The following is a 26,837-nucleotide window of genomic DNA, read 5'->3' as shown; positions in this document are numbered from 1 at the left end:
AATGTGCAATATACTAATGGAATACAATTAAGAATACTAGCCAACCCGCAGTGTAGCATACGCCACATAATTATGTACTGATGGGTAAACACTGAATTAAAGACACAGTTGTCCAAATGGGGTGGGTTTGAGGATACGACTGTAATTGAATGCAAAGATGGAACTCTGGAGAGAGGGCGGGGAAGCGGGCCCGAGAGGTTTCGGGTCCTAACCGTCCAACGACGGGTTGGCACAACCAGTAACGATCCTTCTGCAGGTTCACCTACGGAACCCGTGTTAGGACATTTACATCCTCTAGATAGGCAAGTTCGATCGTCTGACACCCATTCCGCCCCCGCCATTCTAGTCTGCCGATTTCTTAAGTCATTGTTCAGTACGCACTGCCTGCTCATGTGTCCGCCCCCAACTCCTCACCTGAATTGCTTTCGTCTGTGTACAGTCCACATGCACTTGTGAGTCACGTTGACTGTTCATTTTCCACACACCGCCTCAGTCGCATGCACCTATGAGCCACGTTCGGGCTGGGTGAGGTTTCCCGTGTTGAGTCAAATTAAGCCACAGGCTCCACACCTGGTGGTGCCCTTCCGTCAATTCCTTTCAGTTTCAGCTTTGCAACCATACTCCCCCCAGAACCCAAAGACTTTGGTTACCCGGTTGGCTGCCCGGCAGGTCATGGGAATAACGCCGCCGGATCGCCAGTCGGCATCGTGTATGGTCGGAACTACGACGGTATGTGATCTTCTTCGAACCTCTGACTTTCGTTCTTGATTAATGAACACATGCTTGGCAAATGCTTTCTCTCTCGCGCCATGGTCGGCTGTTTAGTGAATTGTTGGTTCTAAATTGAATTTGGTTTTGAGTTTGAATTTCTCCAATGGGATTAATAAAGTTTATCTAACCTAATCTAATTTAATGAGACCCTTTGTCAAAAAGATGAAAATGTAAAAAGAATAATAACATGTAGTAAAATGTTAATCAGAAATAGTTCTTAATTGTTAGCGCAGTGCAAAAGTCACTTATGTGTGCGATCTCATTGGCTGTGGTCATCTGGGTTGTCCAGTCTTGTGTCGTTTCTGTAAAATGTCTTCCCATGTGTTTAGTGACAGTGCCACTAGATGGAATGTGGTACCCTGGCTCAATATAACTGACCAGCTGCTGAAAACCTTTGAACACAGAATGAAATTAACGAAGGCAGAAACAATAACCTTTCAACCAACCCCTCTGGGACAACTTCAAGAGGCTCAGGTGCTGGTTTACTACCAAGTGAGGTGGCTCACCCACTTTCTCATCTCCATGGCCTATAAAGCATTCCCTTTGACCTTTAGGCACTCTCACTCTATATACGAGATGAGACACAAAAATAACCGGATTGGTAAAAAAAAAAAATGCATATATATTTATTGCTGAATCACAGCCTTCTAAACACTGTAACCTTCTATATACTTCCCCTCCCAATCTCTACACCGCTCCATACGTATCTTCCATTGATTGAAAGAAGTCTTCTTGCTTGAAGCTCTTCAACAGGCTTGCCATTTCTGTCTTCACTTTATCCATTGAAGAAAAATGTATTCCCTTCAGGTCACTTTTGATTTTCGGGAACAAGTAAAAATCAAAAGGAGCTAAATCGGGCGAATAGGGACGATGATTGAGGACAGTAATGTTTTTGTCAGTCAAAAATGGAAAAAGAGAAAATTCGTGAGAAATTTGATGTTAATCCGCTGTTCGATTTTTTTTTCACCCGATATTATCACGGCTACTCGTGTAGCGATTGTTGTGCAAATACTGACTGTGGTTTGAGAGGGCGTGTAGGATGGGATATCGTTCTATGATTCACATCCGGCCGACCTCCAGATGGTTTTCCAGGAAATCCCCAAGCCTAGTCCGGTTATTTTTTGCACCTAACATCTGGAATAGCCTGCCAGTAGGAATTCGCCAGGCTAATACAGTGGAGCACTTTAAAAAACTACTGAAAACACATTACTTTAACATGGCCTTCTCATAACTTCACTGTAATTTAATCCTGACACTCTGTATATCCAATTCATTATAATAACTATTCATTCAAAATTTGTACTAACCCCTACTCTCTCTTCTGTTTCCTTTTCCGGTGTCCTATTGGTGGTGGCTTGTGCCACCACCATCTACCCAAAGCACCATGATGTTCCAACAATGATGGATGGATTAAAAGCCAGAAGTCTGTATAACCATCAGCATAAAGTGACTCCGTGAGAACCCTAACTACAAAGAGGACTATTTCATTTATGTTAGGTAGAATGCCCAAAGGGGACTGGGCGGTCTCGTGGCCTGGAACCCCTACAGATTTTATTTTTTTCTCCAGCCTTCTGGAGTTTTTTTTTTGTTTTTTCTGTCCACCCTGGCCATCGGACCTTACTCCTTTTTATGTTAACTAAGGTTGTCTTATTTGAATTTCTTATTTGTCTTTTATTCTTCTTTTCTTCATTATGTAAAGCACTTTGAGCTACTTTTTGTATGAAAATGTGCTATATAAATAAATGTTGTTGTTGTTGTTGTTGTTGTTATTTTTTGTGTCTCACCTCGTATATAGTGCACAATGGATTCAGAAAGTAGTCAGACTGGGACAGGAGGCGACAAAGGCACGACGAAAATAATGACAGAGGCTTTACAGGAACGCACTGTAGAGACGGAAGAGCCGGTGAACAGATGCTCAGACACACACAAATACAATGAAGAGGCAATGAAGGAACACGTAGGACAAGACATCTTAAAATGATTCTGTTACTTGTCTTCTAGTAAACTTATCATTGCTTATGGAATTACATCTCACACTACTGAGATGGAAGAGAAACTCAGCTAACTGAACAATTTCAAAATTCAGGTCGAATGACTCGCTGATTTGTAAAAGATGAAGCCACTGGGGTCCATCAGGGCTGGGATTGGAGACCACTGGTTTAGGAGCATCTGAAAGGAAGTCTTTGTTTGATCAGGAGAAGAAGAACGCTAAACAAACACAGCAATTTGGCATGGGATTCAGACTCAGGACACTGAAACCGTGAAACAAAAGTGCCACCGGGTCCCCCAATGTACATCAAGTGACAGGACTGGCACGTCTTTGAGATGAGATGAGTACCATAAGAAAAAAATCCAAAGGGTCCGTGTTCAAAATCTGTAAGGATAGCAGCGTAAGACAGCAGAACTAAAAACATGTCCGCCTCCCCTCTCTTTTACAGGCCACTAATACATCCCGGCACCTGAAATATACTAAATTTGAAGTTTAAGGTCGAAGTCCCCACATGTTTCAAATTTTCCTAACTTAGTCTGCTATACTTTGTTCTACTTTGAAAAGCTCACGAGCCACAATAGCACGACCAATCTGTAACGATGATTAGATCTTGGCGCTCCACGCATCTGCAGAATGAAAACGGGAAATTTCTGATATCGCTCAGCCAATAAGCGGCAGCACCTCTGACAGCCTGTATTCTAATGGAGCCCATAACCAGCCCAAAATGAAATTATGGATCCCAGGAACAATACAATATTACAATATGAATGCTACCAGGCTAACCTTGAAACATATTGATGTATCTGTGCTTTATGAGATTTGGCCCATTACTTCTAAATAAATCTGTCACTAGCAATCATTTCTTTCAGCACTCACATTTTTCGTTTCGTGCTGGGTTGGCCACAATATGTGAGAATGATTGTTGGTGATATTTTAGCAGAGATTAAGCAACAAAAAAAAAAAAAAAAAAGAAGTTAGTCAGCCTAAAAATGGTGTCAAAAGAAGGGGCAATTAGGGGACGACAAATGAAGTGCCTTTAAATGGCAGCGGGTCGTCAGGCCATGCTTGGAAAAACGCGTACACTACCTTCTGTATTTTGCAGTCAGATTTATCGTTCTAGCTAAGAAGAAGGAAAAAAAATCCTCTACTAATAAATTATATCCTCTTTACATATACTGTAAAGTTTTGGCCTTTTCCGCAACATTACCCATAATGAGGCGTCATTTTTTTTTCGGCTGGCAAGCTGGCAATGCCAACATGAAACACCAGGTACTCAAATCATAGTTTTTGAAATGTCCTTTATAAAATGAATTTTGGATTTACTTTACTCCAGATTATATCATTGAAATGTATATATATATATATATATATATATATATATATATATATATATATATATATATATATATATAAATATATATATATATATATATACACTGTATATATATATATATATATATATATATATATACACTGTATATATATATATATATATATATATATATATATATATATACACTGTATATATATATATATATATATATATATATATATATATATATATATATATATATATATATATATGGAAGAGAAGGTCTGTGATACGGTTTGCATATTTGCAGCTGGAGATCCACAAAGGGAGAGAAAATGAATCCCGTATCATAAAGTACTTTTTATTCCTGAGCTTTCAACCCCTGCCAGGGGTCTTCATCAGAGGATAATGCTTAGACTTTCAAGAATCAAAGGCAATATATAGCAACACATTACGTGGGTGGTGGCTAAGTCAGTGTGATTTTGGGGGGCTATTGGGTGTACAGTTTATTTATTATGAACATGTTCTTCTTAAGTTTGCATATGCTGGATTTATGTCCAAGTGTCTGTTGATGGCGTTTTCATTTGATAGCCAAGATTCGGCCAGCTCTCTGGCACTTTTAGTACTGGTCTTAAATTTTACTTGTACAATGTCCCAGTTAAATGTATGTCCTGTTGATTTAGTATGCGTGTAGATCAATGAAAGTGAGTCCTTTCTTCTGATGGCGTTGCGATGTTCCTGTATACGTGTTGCGATTCTTTTTGAAGTTTGTCCTATGTATACCGCTGAGCAAGAACTGCATGTAATACTATAAACTGGGTTTCGTGTTTCTGCTATCGATTTCTTGTTTTTAGCATTAAACAGGACCGTGCTCAGATTGTTCATGGGTTTGTGTGCTATTCTGACGCCTGATTTGGCCAGGATGCGCCCTGTACCTTCAGACACCTTGTGGTGATAAGGGAGTGAGTGCCAGGTGGGGTGGGGGTTCTGATTCAATTCAATTGTTTGCTGAGTTTTTTGGCATCTTCTGTGTAAGCTCCGATTAATGAATGTTTTTGAGTATCCGTTTGAAGTGAAAAGATGGAAGAGATAACGTCTCTCATTCATTTTTGTTTCCTTCGTATTACAATGGGTGTGGACTCTTCTGAATAGAGTTTAAACACAGCTCCGTTTATGAGATACCGGGTGGTTGCTGGTGAAGTGTAATAAGTGCAATGTGTAAGTGTAATGAGAACGCCATCAACAGACACTTGGACATAAATCTAGCATATGCAAAGTTAAGAAGAACATGTTCATAATAAATAAACTGTACACCCAATACCCCTCCCCCCCCACGTAATGTTTTGCTATATATTGCCTTTGATTCTTGCAAGTCTAAGCATTATCCTCTGATGAAGACCCCTGGCAGGGGTTGAAAGCTCAGGAATAAAAACTACTTTATGATACGTGATTCATTTTTTCTCCCTTTGTGAATCTCCAGCTGCAAATATATATATATATATATATATATATATATATATATATATATATATATATATATATATATATATATATATATATATATATATGTATATATATATATATATGTATATCCATCCATCCATCCATTTTCCAACCCGCTGAATCCAAATACAGGGTCACGGGGGTCTGCTGGAGCCAATCCCAGCCAACACAGGGCACAAGGCAGGAACCAATCCTGGGCAGGGTGCCAACCCACCACAGATATATGTATATATATATATATATATATATATATATATATATATATATATATATGTATATATGTATATATATATATATATATATATATATATATATATATATATATATATATACTGTATATCTACTCTCTACTGTATATATAAAATCCTAACCCTAAAACTGCAACGATTTTATGTGACCTTTTTATGTCACGCTTTAAATTGGGCTTATTTTAAAACCTACATCTATATGTTTGGTGTATTCTTTTCAGAAGTTATTGAACTTTAATGTGATGTTGTTAAATATTCAGATTCTTATTCCATTTTTTAAATTATAAACTAAAAATTATATAGAGAACTTACATCCTGCGAGACGAGACTTTGTGCCAACAGATTTAACCACGCCCAGGGCCAGAAATAAAAGACAAAGAGTAGGACAGCTGCTGTACAAGCTTTTAAAATGTTTGAAGCGGCGCACGAGATTCTGATCACGCGGCACAGCAGCAGCAGCAGCAATCCAGCAGCTGATCGAGCAAAGAGGAGGTAAAAAAAACTGTATTTGTTTCCCGTTTAAGAGGGGGTCTCAGAGGAGCGACCGCATCTCCTAGGGGTGTGTTCAGCCCCCCTCTTCACAACGCAAGCGGCAGAGATGTGAAGAGAAAGTGCAGTCCAGGAGGGTTGGCGAGCAATGCGAGCAGGGGGTGAACCCCCTTAGTGTGTATATATATATATATATATATATATATATATATTGTGACAGACGACCGGCTATGGACTCCGGTCATCACCCCCAGGCCGCTAGGAGGAGCCCTCCGGACAGCATATTTGTGCCCCGAGTTCCAGCAGGGCCTTATGGACTTTGTAGTGTTTTGACACAGCCCTGCTGGATACCTTGGGGGCCGCCAGGAGTCGCTGTAGGGGGGCTAGTGGGCTCTGGCATGCCCTTTAACCCGGGAGTGCATCCCAGTCACGTGACTGGAAGAAGCGATGTGCTCCCGGGATGAAGAAAAGGACTTTGCCCTGACCCGGAAGGAAAACGGACTTGTGGGTTTGGCTTGGAGCCACTTCCGGGTCAGGGGCTTTAAAAGGACTCTGGGTGAGCCCAGACATTTGAGCTGAGCTGGGAGGTAGGGTGGCGACGTGTCTGGGAGTGGAGGATTGTTTATTAGAGAATTGTTTATTGAATATATGAGTGTGGTGTGTGGAGTGCTTTGTGCACTGTACAATAATAAAAATAGTTATTGTACTTTCACCTGGTCTCAAGAGTGGTACCTGAGGGTTCGAGAGGTGGACAACACGCATATCTGTTACAATATATATATATATATATATATATATATATATATATATATATATATATATATATATATATATATATATATAAATATATATATATATGGTTGAAATAGTTTACTATCAAATAAATGCAAAGAGTACACGACACGTGTTTCACCCTCATTCTGGGCTCATCAGGTGTACACACTCCACTGCACTCCCTCTCGGGAATCGAACCTCGGACGTCAGCGCCAGAGGCGATGCCCCTAACGTTGCGCCACGGCGTGTGGTTCGTTTATTTGACAGCATGTAGATCGGGGGTAATTACATTCACGGCATTCGAAGTCTGTGTCACAATCTGATTGTATGGGTGGTTACCTACCAGGTAACGCTTGTGGTTGGCCAGCAATCTGCTAACATCCGCCACGGTGCCCAAATAAACGAACCACATGCCGTGGCGCAACGTTAGGGGCATCGCCTCTGGCGCTGACGTCTGAGGTTCGATTCCCGAGAGGGAGTGCAGTGGAGTGTATACACCTGATGAGCCCAGAATGAGGGCGAAACACGTGTCGTGTACTCTTTGCATTTATTTGACAGTAAACTATTTCAACCATTCTATGATCTGCTCCTCACAAACTGAGGACACCGTGGCGGATGTTAGCAGATTGCTGGCCAACCACAAGCATTACCTGGTAGGTAACCACCCATACAATCAGATTGTGACACAGACTACGAATGCTGTGAATATATATATATATATATATATATATATATATATATATATATATATATATATACTGTATATATATATATATATATATATATATATATATATATATATATATATATATATATATATATATATATATGATATAGATATAGTTAGGTCCATCAATATTTGGACAGAGACAACTTTTTTCTAATTTTAGTTCTGTACATTACCACAATGAATTTGAAATAAAACAACTCCGATGCAGTTGAAGTGCAGACTTTCAGCTTTAATTCAGTGCGGTGAACAAAACAATTGCATAAAAATGTGAGGCAACTAAAGCATTTTTTGAACACAATCCCTTCATTTCAGGGGCTCAAAAAGTAATTGGACAAATGAAATAACTGGAAATCAAATGTTCATTTCTAATACTTGGTTGAAAACCCTTTGCTGGCAATGACAGCCTGAAGTCTTGAACTCCTGGACATCACCAGATGTTGGGTTTCCTCCTTTTTAATGCTCTGCCAGGCCTTTACTGCAGCGGCTTTCAGTTGCTGTTTGTTTGTGGGCCTTTCTGTCTGAAGTTTAGTCTTCAACAAGTGAAATGCCTGCTCAGTTGGGTTAGGATCAGGTGACTGACTTGGACATTCAAGAATTTTCCACTTCTTTGCTTTAATAAACTCCTGGGTTGCTTTGGCTGTATGTTTTGGGTCATTGTCCATCTGTATCATGAATCAATTTGACTGCTGTATTTAGCTGGATTTGAGCAGACAGTATGTCTCTGAACACCTCAGAATTCATTCGGCTGCTTCTGTCCTGTGTCACATCATCAATAAACACTAGTGTCCCAGTGCCACTGGCAGCCATGCACGCCCAAGCCATCACACTGCCTCCACCGTGTTTTACAGATGATGTGCTATGCTTTGGATAATGAGCTGTTCCACGCCTTCTCCATACTTTTTTCTTGCCATCATTCTGGTAGAGGTTGATCTTGGTTTCATCTGTCCAAAGAATGTTTTTCCAGAACTGTGCTGGCTTTTTTAGATATTCTTTAGCAAAGTCCAATCTAGCCTTTCTATTCTTGAGGCTTATGAGTGTCTTGCACCTTGCAGTGCACCCTCTGGATTTACTTTCATGCAGTCTTCTCTGCAAATGTCTCTCAAGGGGGAGAGCAGCAATTTTACGTTGGATGTTTTCCTTTCAATCTTCCACAGTGCGAGGCTTGTTCCGATAGATTTTTCCTTTGAGGGAAAGACCCCCAAAGGAAGAAGTCTGGTGGTGTCAGATCTGGTGACTGTGGTGGCAAAAACTGCTTTGAAATGACCCTGTTGCCGAAGAAGGACTCCATTTCTTGCCATGCTCCTTGTCGATGTGTGATACGTTGCTCCATCTTGCTGGAAGTAACATTCTGTTAACTCGCGGTCATCCAGTTGATCCTGACATCTCTTAAATGAATTGGTGATCCAATAGGTTCGCATCATGAAGACGTGCTGCTCAATACTGTACACCACCATCGTGACTGAGCGAAGGGGTACGGGTGGTAGGCACCCAGAAGTTGCAAACAGAGTTTAAATGTCGCAACAGCTACCTCATCACTCTGACACAGGGGCATCCCGGCGTGTTCGAAGCTCCATATACTGAGGAGCACGTTGTTTCGTTGTAGCGAGAGTTATTACAGATTATTCTGGTCCTCTTTTGAGTGATATATCTCTCTCTATATATACATACATACACACACGTGCCCGTGTTATTCAGCCTTGGCCACGCCCCTCCGCACCACTCGCCCAATCATTGCTCCCACTGCGCACATCCTCTCTCCATCCCACCCCGTGACACTCTCAGTGCTGCTAACTCGCCTTTCAACGCAGTCGGTTATAATGGCAAGGCAGACAAACAGATTACCTATTCAAGTTTGTCGAATTTTAAATCATGGCAGAAAAACAACGGCAAGAGCTAATAATGAACGTCAAAAAAAGAGAAAATGAACACAAAAAGAGCTGCACAGAATAAAAATCAAGAACAAAGAGAATCGTTCATTAAACGAGAAAGAGGCAAATATCCCGAACAATATGCAAACAGAAATGCGAAAAAGCAACGTGATCAGAATGTAAGTAAGAAGATGAAGCAATTCTTAATACGGTTTTTGGCGAGGCGTTAATGTAATTTCATTTTTTTATTTACAGTACGTTTTATTATGTTTTAGTTTTTTCACATCTACTTTTGTACTTTTACTTTTTGCTACATTTTATTATTCATTGATATTTAAAATAGACAGTTGTAGTGAAATACTCAAGTAACTGATTTTCTCTCTGTAATAACTAAGGACCAAACCATCCTCCTCCCGCACCCTACCTATTCTTTTATATACCATCCATCCATACATTATCCAACCCGCTATATAATAATAATAATAATAATTCATTACATTTATATAGCGCTTTTCTTAGTACTCAAGGCGCTATCCACACAGGGAGGAACCGGGAAGCGAACCCACAATCATCCATATATCCTAACCATATGGTCACGGGGGTCTGCTGGGCTCAAGGCAGGAAACAAACCCCGGGTAGGGGGTGCCAGTCCACTGCAGGGCACACACACACACACACCAAGCACACACTAAGGACAATTTAGGATTGCCAGCGCACCTACCCTGTCTTTGGACTGTGGGAGGAAACCCACACAGACACGGGGAGAACATGCAAACTCCACGCAGGGGAGGACCCGGGAAGCGAACCCGGGTCTCCTTACTGCGAGGCAGCAGCGCTACCCACTGCGCCACCGTGCCGCTCCTTCTTTTATATACCACCTCTTTAAATACAATTGTTTTCTCTAACGGAGGGACACCCTGACACCCCTGGGGGTTGGCAGAGTGAAGCGAGTGAAAGACAAAACTTTTCATTCTGCTGGAATCCTGGCACTGCCAGGCAAGTGGCGCAAGTGCGTTGAGAAGGGTGGAGACTCCATTGAGCAATGACATTCTCAGTTTTGTGAAGGTTTGGTTAATTTTCTGACAGATCCCATTTTGTAACTGTAGCTTGACTCCCCCTCGTATATAATTTTTTGTACCATATATATATATATGGTTGAAATAGTTTACTGTCAAATAAATGCAAAGAGTACACGACACGTGTTTCGCCCTCATTCTGGGCTCATCAGGTGTACAAACTCCACTGCACTCCCTCTCGGGAATCGAACCTCGGACGTCAGCGCCAGAGGTGATGCCCCTAACGTTGCGCCACGGCGTGTGGTTCGTTTATTTGACAGCATGTAGATCGGGGTAATTACATTCACGGCATTCGTAGTCTGTGTCACAATATATATATATATACATACACCGGTTCAAGTATGTGCTGCATTGCATTTCTATAAAGAACACAATCCCAGGTGGGAAGCGCCCTCTGCTGGAGCCAGTGTGTGTGTGTGGGTGTGCGTGTGTGTGTATTTTTTTGTTTTTTTTGGGGGGGGATGCTTGGCTCACATTCATGGCACGTCCGAATGCTTACCCTCTTGTGCGGGGTTGGATGGAGCCAACAAAAATGTGCAACCTTCAACTGCACCATCTGTCGCTGTCATTTTTCTTCTCCGCTGGTCTCTGGCACTTCCCACATAAAGGTCTTGCCAGTGAACAGCAAGCAATAGCACCCAGCGTGGAGAGACACATTTTTGGCTTTCCCGACTCTCTTGCCGCATCAGTGTGGCACTCTTCCCATGTGCCCTGCTGTTCCAAGTGTGGCTGATCTTCTCTTTTGTTCTCTTTCGCTTTCTCTCGCTCTATCTGTTTCCAGCACCAAGTGCTGCAGGGACAAGCGAGAGTTGCAGATTTCGCCCCAAACCAAGTAGAGCGGCAAACTGTGAGCGCGACGGAGCCTTCACACCATGAACGAGGGGCACTGCAGGGCAAAAGTAGAAATGAACACTGGAGACGCAAAGTCCCCCTAAAGTCCCACCATTATGGTGAATTAGTCATTCGCCTAGGGCGCAGATCATAAGGGGAGGAAATACCCACCTGCATGGTTCAGCTACCAAACAGTCAGTTGGCATACTAATAAGCTTGGCCTAGGGCGCAAAATAACCCAGCATGGGCACAGGATTTAATTCATATCTGCTGCCCACCACAGATGAGCGATAAACTGGATGAAGAACGTTGTGTCATTTTCTAACCCACTCATTCCAGACTGGGGTCGCTATTTTAGGGGGAAGCCACTGGAGCGTATTAAGCTAACATACGGTGCAAGGCAGGAACAAACCCTGGATGGGGTGCCAGTGCAGCTGAGTGAAGAAGAAAAAGTCCAATTATATCCTAAATGTGAGCTATGGGGGGGGGTCTCATCTGGAAACATACCACCCACACTTCAGAAGCTAAGCGTTTTAAGGACCAGCCTGTACTTGGATTGGAGACCAAGCTTGGGCTGGTGTTGATGAGGCCAGCAGGGGGCGCTTTTGGCGTACATCTGCGACCTGCGCCACCACCACCACCTGATCAGGGTGCCATGCAGTCCCCACATTGATAGTCAGAGGTTCACATGACCATCATCATCATCATTATCTAATGCTTCCATGTGAAGACTGAAAACCATGAGGACTGATTGTTAGGTAGACTGGCCAGTGGGGGGCCGGGTGGTCTTCTTTTTTTGTTTTTTTCCCGGCCATCAGACCTTACTTTATTCTTTGTTAATTAGTATTGCCTAATTTTATTTTTATATTTTTCTTTCTTCATCTTGTAAAGCACTTTGAGCTATATCATTTGTATAAAAATGTGCTCTAGAAATAAATGATGTTGTATTGGGGGCAGCCAAAAGAAGAAGAAGATGAAGATGAAGATGAAGAAAAAGTTGTTGTTGTACATATTTTCCTGTTTTGTTGGTTTTTGGGATTTGAATATATTTTCATGCTGGAATCCACGCAAATTTTATAAATGAGACCCCTGCCTGGGAGTCATGAGGCAGTAGTGCTAACCACTAGGCCCAAGGAGTTTTCTTTTTAAAATAATAATAAATGCATATTGCCTGCATTTGTCAATCGATTTGTTTTTGAGCCAACTTTGCCAAGTACAGGTTGGTTCTAGTGATGGTCCAGGGTGCAAATGTAAGAATCCACCCAGAAGGGGGCAGCACTCCTTCATAAGACACACAGACATTCGTCCAGTCAGTTTAGAATTGTTAATCCCCCTAAACTGTGCATCTTTGCGATGTGGGAGGAAAGAGAGAAGGTTAAAATTGCAATAGAGTCGGAAATCAGACCCCCAGTGAGTGACGCACAGCCCACTGTGTCATCATACTGCAGGTATTCATTTTTTTATTATTTATGATTGGACTGATACTGTCAGCCAATATCGGAGATACAGTTGGTTTGTTTCTGTGAAGTGACCTGCTTATGGTCACATAGTGGGATTGGCAGGACTCAAACCCACAAGTTTTGGGTCCAAAGCCTTAAGCACCGTGCCACACGGACCTGCCAGCTGCCTACTTTATCAACACAGTGTCCCGTTCCCACCCCCCACCCCCATGCTTCTCCTATGCAGCTGCAGTAACCTTCTAATTTGACAGAACATCAGGGCAGCAGATCAGCGCTGGGTGGTTGGGAGTTTTGGCCCAGCACGATTACGACTAACAAGTTCAAAAGTTAAATCTACAAACGAGGTGGCTGTGAAAGCTTTCGGAATTAAGCTTTAACTGTACTCTCGGAGATGAGCGTCCCTGAAGTCCAAACATATTTCTTTGTTTCAATTACGCTGGCTTGCCGATCTATATCAGCAGACACTGCGTGGGTCCCGCTGAATTTGAAAAGTCCATAGCAGGCTTGAAACCTTTGCCTGCTTTTTGAAGACAAGAATTCAGTTAAACAGTAGCATTTGGGAGCAAGCAGATCAATTCTCAAAGCGCAAAGATGCATAAAAAAAAACAAAACCAAAACAAAAACAATCACCACTGCAATCCGAGTTACCAAAGGGAGCCACGTGAGTCAATCTGCAGTCCCGCACTGGACAAATATCCGTATGAATCCACCTTAATAAAAGGTTACGTGTCTGTGTGTCTATCTGTGTGTCTGTCTGGTTGCTGTGTCTCTGTCATTCCAAAAGATGGCGTATCACAAACATTTTTAATAAAAAAAATGCATTGCATTTGTCATTCCAACAGATGGTGCATCACAAACATTAACACTGCTTTTACGAATCCTAGACCAGCTGGCATACTGTATAACAGAGACGTATGCATTGTATTTTCCATTCCAATAGATGGCATATTACAAACATTAACACTGCTTTTACGAATCCTATACCAAATGGCATACAACAAAAACATATGCATAGTATTTGCCATTCCAACAGATGGCTCATCTCAAACATTAAGACTGCTTTTATCAATCCCATACCAAATAGCATATAAGAGAGACATATGCATTGCACTTTCATTGGAACAGATGGCACATCACAAACATTAGCACTGCTTTTACAAATCCTAGACCAAATGGCATATAGCAGAGACATATGCATTGCATTTGCCATTCCAACAGATGGCACATTGCAAACTTTAGCACTGCTTTTACAAATCCTAGACCAAATAGCATATAGCAGAGACATATGCATTGCATTTGCCATTCCAATAGATGGCACATAACAAGCATTAACACTGCTTTTACGAATCTTACACTAAATGTCAAATAATAAAAACATATGCATAGTATTTGCCATTCCAACAGATGGCTCATCTCAAACATTAAGACTGCTTTTATCAATCCCATACCAAATGGCATATAAGAGAGACATATGCATTGCACTTTTATTGCAACAGATGGCATGTCACAAACATTAGCACTGCTTTTACAAGTCCTAGACCAAATAGCATATAACAGAGACATATGCATTGCATTTTCCATTCCAACAGATGGTGCATCACAAACATCAACACTGCTTTTACGAATCCCATACCAAATGGTATATAACAGAGATATGTGAATTTCATGGTGCACTACTAACTCAATGCATAAAGTGTAAAAATAAGTAATTCACCTTTATAAATGTAGATAATCATGTAAGGATGCAAGCTTTGTTTTTTTTTCTCTTAATTGTTTGTACCTTGGCTCCTTATTTTAAGATTATTATTTTGCTTTCTGCTCTTCATGGATTTGTGTAAAGACTTTGTTCCGCTCTATCAAAGGCACCATTGAGACAGTGCAAGCTATGAACACATCCCCCCTGCGACGCCATTTACCTTTGCAAGGGCAAACACACGAGTGCTGGAAGGCACAGCAAGCTCCTGGTGAAGATCCAAGCTCTCACGCCATCGTTTTTTGAGCGGGAGACGCGGTATAAATCCATCAACTGAAGGGTGGCACATACGCAGGGCCTTCTGAAAGCTTTCTTCAAATGTTCTCCCGATGGCCATCACCTGAGGAGCAAAGAACAGCAGCTCTTTACATGGGTGGGAAGCTCACACTCGCCCGATGTCAAGAAGGTAATTACAAAGCAGACTCTCTCCCCTGCTTTCTGTCCAAAACACTTGGCCATGCTGTCTCAAGCCAAGTCAAGACCGAATGAGCCTAACCAGTCAGACTTCAAGAGGGACCATCCACCATTCTCACCACTGTCGACCCGTTACGTTATGGCTGGCTACAGCTACCATCCTCATCCTGCTAGATCTCACCTCAACTACCAGATTTTCTTTACCACCCTGTGGTAAAGCAGGTTCGATTTTAAAAATAAATACTCGTGCCCTGAATGTGAAGGCTCCGGTCGGGTGCGGGTATACGTAAGTGCATTTCGCTCCACTGTTAATTGGGGAGCTGGCTGACCGCACCGCATACACATGCGGTGGTGGGAAGATGAGTCAGGCACTTAAATGATGCCATGGAAGGAATAGCTCCTCGCACCTGTACCCAATTAGGAAGCAGAGGATAAAGGACAGAAGGGTTCGAGGATCACTGCTTGCCTGCCCCAGCAGTACGCAGCACCTCTGTGAATTATGTACCCAAAGGAGATCTGCTCCCCATAAAAGTCTCCATAGAGAGTCAGTTACCTCTCCCACACTCTTCATCGCACTGCCGATCTCCCTGGAGGTGCCCTGGAAGCGGTCCAAGTCCCACCGGGGGACCTTGGTCACAATGTAGTCCAAACTCGGCTCAAAGCAGGCCGTCGTCGTACCTGACAGGACATTTTTGATCTCTGGCAAAGTGATGCCCAGGGCCAGCTTCGCTGCCACAAACGCCAGTGGGTAACTGGAAGAGAGAGGGACAGCGCAGAGAAACGATAAAACTGCAGGAAGTGAGAATAGAGAAAGAATTACACTTCAAAGGTTTATGGAGAAGTAATAATGTCATTATTTAAATAACAGAATATACACAAATATAAATATAAGAAGATTCAATGCATCTCCATTGCAAACTGTAAATGCACTAAAGGACGAGTTATTAATGATGGCAGGAAAGGAGGAACCGCTAATATGAATAAACTGTATGGAGCGCCTTTCAAATCTACTGTGTCTCTCTAATACAGAAGGATTTTCATATCTACAGTAAATATTAAATGCTGCCTTTTATATTTATTTATCTATTATGTAAAATCTTTCATATCTGTCATACCCTGCCTTACTTAGTCATCTGTTATTGAGTGTCTTTAGTGTTTCTCTATACATCATTTTATTATACAGTGCATTTCACATCCATCTAGAAGTGTAAATTGTCTACAGTGTAGTTATATACTATCTTTATTATACAGGGACTTTTAAATCTAATGTATTGTGTCTTTTCTGTCAGTTATGAAGTGCCTTTATTATCTCTCTATTTTTCATTTTATTACATAGTGCTTTCATACCCATCTATCAAATGTTTGTATAAATCTCTCTCTATATATAAAATCCAACACCTGTCTGTCTGTCTTTATGTCTGTCCGCTTTTCACGAGAGAACTACTTGACGGATTTAGATCGGGTTTTTTTTTCTATAATTTGCTTGAACATTCCGGTTGATTTTGCGACTTCTCTCATCATGTTAAGTATCATAGTTCACTATATTCGTGCTAATCCAAGACAGAGGCTGCGGGCCGAGGGGAGGGGGAAGTGTGACGTCAGGAGTGGGGAGACGGGCGGGACCCCCTCACTCACATGCCAGCCTCCGTTCGAGTCGCTCTACCTCTGGCCATGTTTTGGAGAGGACCTCGCCTCCGCTTAGCTAGAGGAGCCACTGGGGACAGCTAGTACTGTATATAATATAGTGCCTTTTATTTCAATATATTGTACAGTATTGTGCCTTTCATGTCTACTTATGTATAATACAACGCAATTTCTGTTTCTCTCCTATAATGTCTTTCAAATCCATCTACCTATATATCTAGCTGTCTATCTGCCATATAGCACCTTTCAGATCTGTTTATCTCTTATATAGGACCTTCTATCTATCTATCTATCTACATATAGCACCTTTCATATCTATCTATCTATCTATCTATCTATCTATCTATATATATATATATATATATAGCACCTTTCATATCTATCTATCTATCTATCTATCTATCTATCTATCTATCTATCTATCTATCTATCTATCTATCTACATATAGCACCTTTCATATCTATCTATCTATCTATCTATCTATCTATCTATCTATCTATCTATCTATCTATCTATCTATCTATCTATCTATATATAGCACCTTTCATATCTATCTATCTATCTATCTATCTATCTATCTATCTATCTATCTATCTATCTACATATAGCACCTTTCATATCTATCTATCTATCTATCTATATATATATATATATAGCACCTTTCATATCTATCTATCCATCTATCTTCATATAGCACCTTTCATATCTATCTATCTATCTATCTTCATATAGCACCTTTCATATCTATCTATCTATCTATCTATCTATCTATCTATCTATCTATCTATATATATAGCACCTTTCATATATATCTATCCATCTATCTTCATATAGCACCTTTCATATCTATCTATCTATCTATCTATCTATCTATCTATCTACATATAGCACCTTTCATATCTATCTATCTATCTATCTATATATATATATAGCACCTTTCATATATATCTATCCATCTATCTTCATATAGCACCTTTCATATCTATCTATCTATCTATCTATCTATCTATCTATCTATCTATCTATCTATCTATCTATCTATCTATCTACATATAGCACCTTTCATATCTATCTATCTATCTATCTATCTATATATATATATAGCACCTTTCATATATATCTATCCATCTATCTTCATATAGCACCTTTCATATCTATCTATCTATCTATCTATCTATCTATCTATCTATCTATCTTCATATAGCACCTTTCATATCTATCTATCTATCTATCTATCTATCTATCTATCTATCTATCTATCTATCTATCTATCTATCTATCTATCTACATATAGCACCTTTCATATCTATCTATCCATCTATCTTCATATAGCACCTTTCATATCTATCTATCTATCTATATATAGCACCTTTCATATCTATCTATCTATCTATCTATCTATCTATCTATCTATCTATCTATCTATCTATCTATCTATCTATCTATCTACATATAGCACCTTTCATATCTATCTATCTATCTATCTATCTATCTATCTATCTATCTATCTATCTATCTATCTATCTATCTATCTATCTATCTATCTACATATAGCACCTTTCATATCTATCTATCTATCTATCTATCTATTATTATATTGTGCCTTTCACATCTATCTATCTATCATTTTATAGTGCCTTTCACATCTATCTATCTATCTATCTATCTATCTATCTATCTATCTATCTATCTATCTATCTATCTACATATAGTACCTTTCAATATCTCTCTATACTTAGTGCATTTAATTATCTAAATGGCAGACAAGAACTGTCTGTTGCTTTGTACTTTTGGTATCTATTATACATTGCCTTTTATATCTATCTTAATGTATACATTCTCTTCAGTATATTTATATACTACTGTATCTATATTATTTAAGGCTTTTTAAATCTATTGTATTTTGCCCTTAATATCCCTCTATTTTTCATTTCATTAGTGCCTTCATATTTATCTATCTAAAGTTTTTATATATAATATAGTGCCTTTTCCTTCTATCTATTGTCATGCATTTCCTATCTATCTACTGTATATATCTATCTATCTCTTATATAGTGTCTTTCATCCATCCATCTATCTATAATATAATGGCATTCCAATCTCTCTCTTACAGTGCCTTTCAGGTCTATCTCTCATATAGCACCTTTCAGACCTGGTTATCTCTTATATAGTGCCTTTCATATCTCTCTACTATATAGTGCCCTTCATGACTATCTGTTATACTGTGGAATGGTCTATCTATTATATAGTGCTTTTCATCTCACTCGTATATATAGTGCCTTTCACTTTTCTTTATCTATCCGTTAGGTAGATAGGAACTCTCTATGGCTTTGTGCATTTCTTTTCTATTATATAGTGCCTTTCATGTTTATTTTTCTATCTCTTATGTATGTAGGATGTACCTATTGCTTTGTACCTTTCCATTTCATTATATTGTGCTTTTAATATCTATCTATTATGTGGTGTCTTTTCTCTTTGCTTACGTACCTATCTTACAGCACAATGCCACTCTACCCGTCGTCCCTAATCTGCTGTTAAGGTCCAGACACAACACATACCAGCTTCTGGCAGGCAGTGTGGTGTTGTGGTTAAGACTTTGGACCTCAAACCCTGAGGTTGTAGGTTCAAAACCCACTACTGACTGATGGTGTGTGAACCTGAACAAGTCATGTGACCTCCCTGTGCTCCAATTGGAAAGCCAGAAAGAAATGGAACCAATTGTATAACAAATGTTGTAAGTCACCTTGGATAAAGGCATCAGCCAAATAAATAAATGTCCTGGCCTGCCTGCCTTCATTGAACACAAGACCACTGGTGTGATTGGAGGATTCCTACCTTGGGCACCATTTACTGTAGCCTCAACATAAACAGGACTTCCATTCACTTACAATGAAAGCCAGAAGCATCTTTCTTTCTTTCTTTCTTTCTTTCTTTCTTTCTTTCTTTCTTTCTTTCTTTCTTTCTTTCTTTCTTTCTTTCTTTCTTTCTTTCTTTCTTTCTTTCTTTCTTTCTTTGATTATCCCTGCAGAAGTCATCCCCTGTTTTGTGCCATGCTAGTGCCACTTTAGGCCATGATGACCCCTTTGTAGGTGGCTAGCCTACTACATCATTTATGACATTTTGAAATCTTCCTCATTTTGGCGTTGTATGGTTAATATTATTTTGGGATGATTATCATTGATTAAATACTTGTCGCCTTTTACAACAAACAGGACCCATGTTGGTGCCAGGTAGCAGGTCTTACCCAGTGGCTTTCGAAGCGAGAGCAGAACTCCGAGACAAGCGGGCATTGACTTCAATGATGCGATATTCTAGCGAGGAAGGGTGCAGAGCATACTGGATGTTGCACTCGCCCACAATGCCCAGGTGGCGCACCACTTTAATTGCCGTTTCACGCAGCATGTGGTACTCCTCGTTAGAAAGTGTCTGGCTGGGGGCCACAACAATGGAGTCACCTGGGAGAAAGAAAAAAAAAACACAAAATGAACGAAGATAAGAACCTGACACCCTCATCAGACAATCGAGAGCTCTGAGCTTCTACAGAGAGAGAAAGATCAGATGTTACTGTGGAAGAAAATGGCAGCAGTTACAAATGACAAATTTACTCACAACTGCTTGTGTAATTCTGCAATGTGAACAATGGCAGATTAATAATTCAGTCTGGGTCACATGGGGATGAAGCTGGTAGCCTCATCTTTACATTCCAAGTTCATGGCCACAAAGGGGCACATTATGTGACAGAGTAATGTTGAAGTTTCTTCTTTTTGTACATCAAATCAATTCAGTTGATTTTTGTACAGCAGTCTTCACTGAGTGCAGGCACTGAGATGGTTGTCCTTTTTACAGGTTAGTAGAGGACTTCTGAAGCTCTGTTAGAGGGATAATTGAACACTTGTTCACCTCCCTGACCGAGGCTCTTCTAGTCTCTGGTTACTCACTTTGGTAGGACAGCCACCTCTAGAAGCCATCCTGGTGTTTCCATTTCCACTTCTTCCATTTTACAGTTCCTGGGAGCACTCAATGCTTTAGAAATGGGTTTATCAACCTGGCCTCGATCTTCACCTCACCACAACCTGATTGTGGAGGTCTACAGCGAGTTCCTTGGACTTCATGGCTGGGTTTTTGTCCTGACAATCAGTGAGAATTGTGAAACATCTCTACACACAAACACGTGAGACTTTCTAAATGATGTCCAAATAATTCAGCCTGCCACAGGTGGAGTTCAATCACGTCCTGGAAACATCTCAAGGACAACGGAAGTAAGCAGGAGGCACCAGATACACACTCTGGAGTGTCAAAGGAAAAGGTCTGAATCCTTCTAAGAATGACAGATTTCAGTTTTTGATGTCATTATGGATTGTTGAGTGTGGATTGATGGAACATGAATCCATTAAAAATGAAACCTCCAACACAATAAAGTGTGAAGATAATAAAGGGATCTGAATACCTTCTGAAGCCATTATTGATTGTCGATGGTCGAATCTTGGATTCAAGAGGAACAATACAGATTCCATTCCTGCCGTGGAACACTGGACCAGCTCTACACCATGGCCGGGATCCTGGAGGGGGCATGGGAGTTTGCCCAACTAATCCACGTGTGTTTTGTGGATTTGGAGAAGGCATTCGACCGTGTCCCTCAAAGCATCCTATGGGGTGTACTCCAAGAGTACGGGGTACAAGGCTTGTTGTTACGAGCCATCCAGTCCCTGTACAGGAGGAGCAGGAGCTTGGTCCGCATTGCCGGTAATAAGTCGGACTCGTTTCCTGTTGAGGTTGGACTCTGCCAGGGCTGCCCTTTGTCACCGATTCTGTTCATAACTTATATGGACAGAATTTCTAGGCACAGCCAAGGAGGGGAGGGGATCTTGTTCGGTGAACTCAGAATCTCATCTCTGCTATTTGTGGATGACGTGCTTCTGTTGGCTTCATCGGACAGTGACCTCAGGCTCTCACTGGAGCGGTTCGCAGCCGAGTGCGAAGCAGCGGGGATGAGAGTCAGCACCTCTAAATCCGAGGCCATGGTTCTCAGCTGGAAAAGGGTGGAATGCTCTCTCCGGGTTGGGAGCACAGTACTGCCTCAAGTGGGGAGTTCAAGTATCTCGGGGTCTTGTTCACGAGTGAGGGAAGAATGGAGCTGGAGGTTGACAGACAGATCGGTGCGGCATCCGCAGTAATGCGGGCTCTGCAATGGTCCGTCGTGGTGAAGAGAGAGCTGAGCCAAAAGGCGAGGCTGTTGATTTACCAGTCCATCTATGTTCCTACCCTCACCTATGACCACGAACTTTAGATAGTGACCGAAAGAGCAAGATCGCGGATACAAGCGGCTGAAATGAGTTTTCTCCGCAGGGTGGCTGGACTTTCCCTTAGAGATAGGGTGAGGAGCTCAGTTATCCGGGAGAGACTCGGAGTAGAGTCGCTGCTCCTCCGCATTGAGAGGAGTCAGTTGAGGTGGTTTGGGCATCTGGTTAGGATGCCCCCTGGACGCCTCCCTGGGGGGGTGTTCCGGGCATGCCCCACTGGAAGAAGGCCACAGGGCAGACCCAGGACACGCTGGAGGGATTATATCTCCCAGCTGGCCCTGGAATGCCTCGGGGTCCTCCCAGAGGAGCTGGAGGAGGTGGCCGGGGAAGAGGGAGGTCTGGGCTTCCCTGCTTAGGCTGCTGCCCCCGCGACCCGACCTCGGATAAGCGGTGGATAATGGATGGATGGATGGGTGATTGTCAGATGTCTACAAACATTTGGCCATATTGTGTAAATTAGTCCAAAACAATTTGACTGGCAGCCTGTCCAGGGCCCACTTTAGGCTTTGTACTGAGTGCCACCAGGAAGAACTCTGACCCAGGGTGACTCTGCAGTGGATTAATCAGGTCTGAGAATGTTATGTGATTGGAGGGGCTGGACAGAAATAACCTTTATTGCATCTATCTATCTATCTATCTATCTATCTATCTATCTATCTATCTATCTATCTATCTATCTATCTATCTATCTATCTATCTATCTATCTATCTATCTATCTATCTATCTATCTATCTATCTATCTATCTATCATATTGTGCCTTCCAGTTTTATCTATCTATCTATTATATAGTGCCTTCCAGTTCTATCTATCTTGCCAACTATACTAAAATTAGTTCTATCTATCTATCTATCTATCTATCTATCTATCTATCTATCTATCTATCTATCTATCTATCTATCTATCTATCTATCTATCTATCTATCATATTGTGCCTTCCAGTTTTAGCTATCTACAGTATCTATTATATAGTGCCTTCCAGTTCTATCTATCTTGCCAACTATACTAAAATTAGTTCTATCTATCTATCTATCTATCTATCTATCTATCTATCTATCTATCTATCTATCTATCTATCTATCTATCTATCTATCTATCTATCTATCATGCCAACTATACTAAAATTAGTTCTATCTATCTATCATAGTGTGCCTTCCAGTTCTATCTATCTATCTATCTATCTATCTATCTATCTATCTATCTATCTATCTATCTATCTATCTATCTATCTATCTATCTATCTATCTATCTATCTATCTATCTATCTATCTATCTATCATGCCAACTATACTAAAATTAGTTCTATCTATCTATCATAGTGTGCCTTCCAGTTCTATCTATCTATCTATCTATCTATCTATCTATCTATCTATCTATCTATCTATCTATCTATCTATCTATCTATCTATCTATCTATCTATCTATCTATCTATCTATCTATCTATCTATCATATAGTGCCTTCCAGTTCTTGTGATAAACAGGCTGTGAAGCAGAGAAGACCAGCAGGCTGCCACCTTCCTGACTGCTGCTTACCTGTGTGGATTCCCAGGGGGTCAAAGTTCTCCATATTGCAGACGGTAACACAGTTGTCAGCCACGTCTCTTACAACTTCATACTCCACCTCTTTCCATCCCAGAAGGGATTGCTCCACGAGAATCTGACTGGTCATTGCCAGAGCCTAACAATTTTTAACGAAACAAACAACAGCAGACAAATATTATTTCTCTACAAAACACAGGAGAGAAAAACAGTTAAAAACAAAACCAGAAGTCAGGATCCAAAGTAGTACCACGAGAAAACTGCCGACCTGGCAACACTGAACAGAAGTAATATTAACATAAATAAATAACCCCAAAAATAGAACAAAAACAGCAGGAAGAAAGGAATTGAACCCCAGTGAGCGGTGGACCTCTGGTTGAAATCTGACGAGTTCCTTTTCTTAGTTCTTAGCTACTGAGATCATTTGAGTGAATTCCTGGGTTTTAACTAATTGAGAACTTGTTTCAGTTGCTTTTCTTCTTTCGTAGGGTAATATTGGTAGGGAATTTTTGTTAGTATTGGTCATTGTCTATTAAAAGTTATTTTTCATTTGCTAATTATTGGGTACTACTCTGTTGGGTGTAACTTTTAAAAATGTTATGTGTAAGGAAGTTAAGCAAAAATTAGTCACAGAGCCTTGTCAGACAAGCAGGCCGGAGGACATCCGATTGGGGGTATGTGATAACCCGCCAGCACTAGAGGGGCGCTGTCACTACTCTTCTCTTCTCCTTCTCTCCCTGCAGCTCCGAGAAACCCACCCAGTGAGGGCTCTTAGCCCCGCCCCTTCTGATGTATGCACTATAAAGAAGCCTGGCTGCCCGGTGGGAGGCCTCATTCTCTCCTGAAAGCGAACCACCGGACGGAGCTCCCAGGAAACGTTGCCTTTTTCCACTTGAAGCCGAAGAGCTCATTTTGTTGTTGTGGTCCTGAGTGGCCAATTTCTTTATTGCCTTAAGGCACATTTTGTGTTGGACTCTCTGCATTATTGGTGTTTTTGCTGTTGCCAGTCCTGTCATTCCACCACTAACACCCATCAATCGATGACACTTTCACGTCACTTGAGTTGGAATCTGCTGTGTGTGAAAGTTACTGAACCACCCTGAGCTCATGTAACTACTGTGACAGACGACCAGGGTCCCTGCCCCACCATGACGCCTGGAGAAGCAAAGGACCGGGAAAGGGGCAATTCCTTCCCTGGGATAAAAGAGGGCAAAACCAGATTGCATTGGGATCACGGAGCTTAGGGGCTCAACCCTGTGGAGGCCCATGGCCACCTCCAGGGGGCGCCTGGATGGTTCCGGAGCCATGGACTGCAGCACTTCTGCCACACCAGGAAGGTCATCATGGAGCACCAGGAGCACATCCAGGTACATTATAACAGGGGCCGCCTCACTCCATTAGGGGAGTCGGAGTCGGGAGGAAGAGGACAGAGCTTGCGGAAGAGGAGCAGAGGCAGCAGAAGAAGAGATAAAAAGAAAGAAAAGAGGAAAAGAAAGTAAAAGTAAAAAGGATTGAGTAATTGTGGCTGATTAGAGTATTGTGTGCTGCAGAGACAAGGAGCAAAATAAAAGTGCGTCTCAGTGTCTGTCTGTAGCCGGGCTGATCTTCCACAGTACATTTAATTATCGCTGTTACTTTTGAAAATAATTCATTGTTACAAAACTTTTTAATTAAGAAAAATATAATAACTGAATATTCAATGAAGTACAATCATATGAAAAAGTTTGGGAACCCCTCTTAATTCTTTGGATTTTTGTTTCTCATTGGCTGAGCTTTCAAAGTAGCAACTTCCTTTTAATATCTGACATGCCTTATGGACACAGTAGGATTTCAGCAGTGACATTAAGTTTATTGGATTAACAGAAAATATACAATATGCATCATAACAAAATTAGACAGGTGCATAAATGTGGGCACCCCAACAGAGATATGACATCAATACTTAGCTGAGCCTCCTTTTCAAATCTAACAGCCTCTAGACGCTGTCCTCCTATAGCCTGCGATGAGTGTCTGATTCTGGATGGAGGTATTGTTGACCATTCTTCATACAAAATCTCTCCAGTTCAGTTCAATTTGATGGACAGCTTGCTTCAAATCATCCCATAGATTTTCGATGATATTCAAGTCAGGGGACTGTGACGGCCATTCCAGAACATTGTACTTCTCCCTCTGCATGAATGCCTTTGTAGATTTCGAACTGTGTTTTGAGTCGTTGTCTTGTTGGAATATCCAACCCCTGTGTAACTTCAACTTTGTGACTGATGCTTGAACATTATCCTGAAGAATTTGTTGATATTGGGTTGAATTCATCCGACCCTCAACTTTAATGAGGGCCCCAGTCCCTGAACTAGCCACACAGCCCCACAGCATGATGGGACTTCCACCAAATTTGACAGTAGGTGGCAGGTGTTTTTCTTGGAATGTGGTGTTCTTCTTCCGCCATGTTCTGACCAAATAACTTAATTTTTGTCTCATCAGTCCAAAGCACTTTGTTCCAAAATGAATCTGGCTTGTCTAAATGAGCATTGGCATACAACAAGCGACTCTGTTTGTGGCGTGAGTGCAGAAAAGGCTTCTTTCTCCTCACCCTGCCATACAGATGTTCTTTGTGCAAATTGTGCTGAATTGTAGAACGATGTCCAGATACACCATCTGCAGTGAGATGTTCTTGCAGGTCTTTTGGAGGTGATCTGTGGGTTGTCTGTAACCATTCTTACAATCCTGCTCATATGCCGCTCCTGTATTGTTCTTGGCCTGCCAGACCTGCTGGGTTTAACAGCAACTGGGCCTTCCATTTCCTGATTCCATTCCTTACAGTTACAGAAACTGACAGTTTAAACCTCTGAGATGGCTTTTTGTAGCCTTCCCCTAAACCATAATAATGAACAATCTTTGTTTTCAGATCTTTTGAGAGTTGCTTTGAGGATCCCATGCTGTCACTCTTCAGAGGAGAGTCAAAGGGAAGGAAGCACAACTTGTAATTGACCACCTTAAATACCTTTATATCTCATGATTGGACACACCGGTCTATGAAGGCTTGACGAGCTCATCACACCAAGTCATCAGCATTGAGCAGTGACAGGCATTCAAATCAGCACAATGACAAGGGGACCCACATTTGTGCACAGCCAGTT

At 41.2% G+C, this 26,837-nt stretch overlaps 1 protein-coding gene across 1 annotated transcript in view; it reads right to left on the bottom strand.

The window, feature by feature from the left end:
- cps1 (carbamoyl-phosphate synthase 1, mitochondrial) overlaps window positions 1-26,837 on the bottom strand; it is a 289,732-nt gene that overhangs the window by 196,749 nt on the left and 66,146 nt on the right. The window contains exons 17-20 of the mRNA XM_051930296.1: window positions 23,698-23,842; window positions 20,109-20,319; window positions 15,773-15,971; window positions 14,969-15,145 (exon numbers count right to left, since the gene is read on the bottom strand). Of these exons, the coding sequence (XP_051786256.1) occupies window positions 14,969-15,145; window positions 15,773-15,971; window positions 20,109-20,319; window positions 23,698-23,842 (732 nt within the window). The remainder of the gene's footprint in view (window positions 1-14,968; window positions 15,146-15,772; window positions 15,972-20,108; window positions 20,320-23,697; window positions 23,843-26,837) is intronic.

This window comes from Erpetoichthys calabaricus, chromosome 8 (genome assembly GCF_900747795.2).
Source record: "Erpetoichthys calabaricus chromosome 8, fErpCal1.3, whole genome shotgun sequence".
Classification (NCBI taxonomy): Eukaryota; Metazoa; Chordata; class Cladistia; order Polypteriformes; family Polypteridae; genus Erpetoichthys; species Erpetoichthys calabaricus.
Note: the sequence above shows the minus strand (reverse complement) of the source record. Positions and strands in the feature narration are given on the sequence as shown.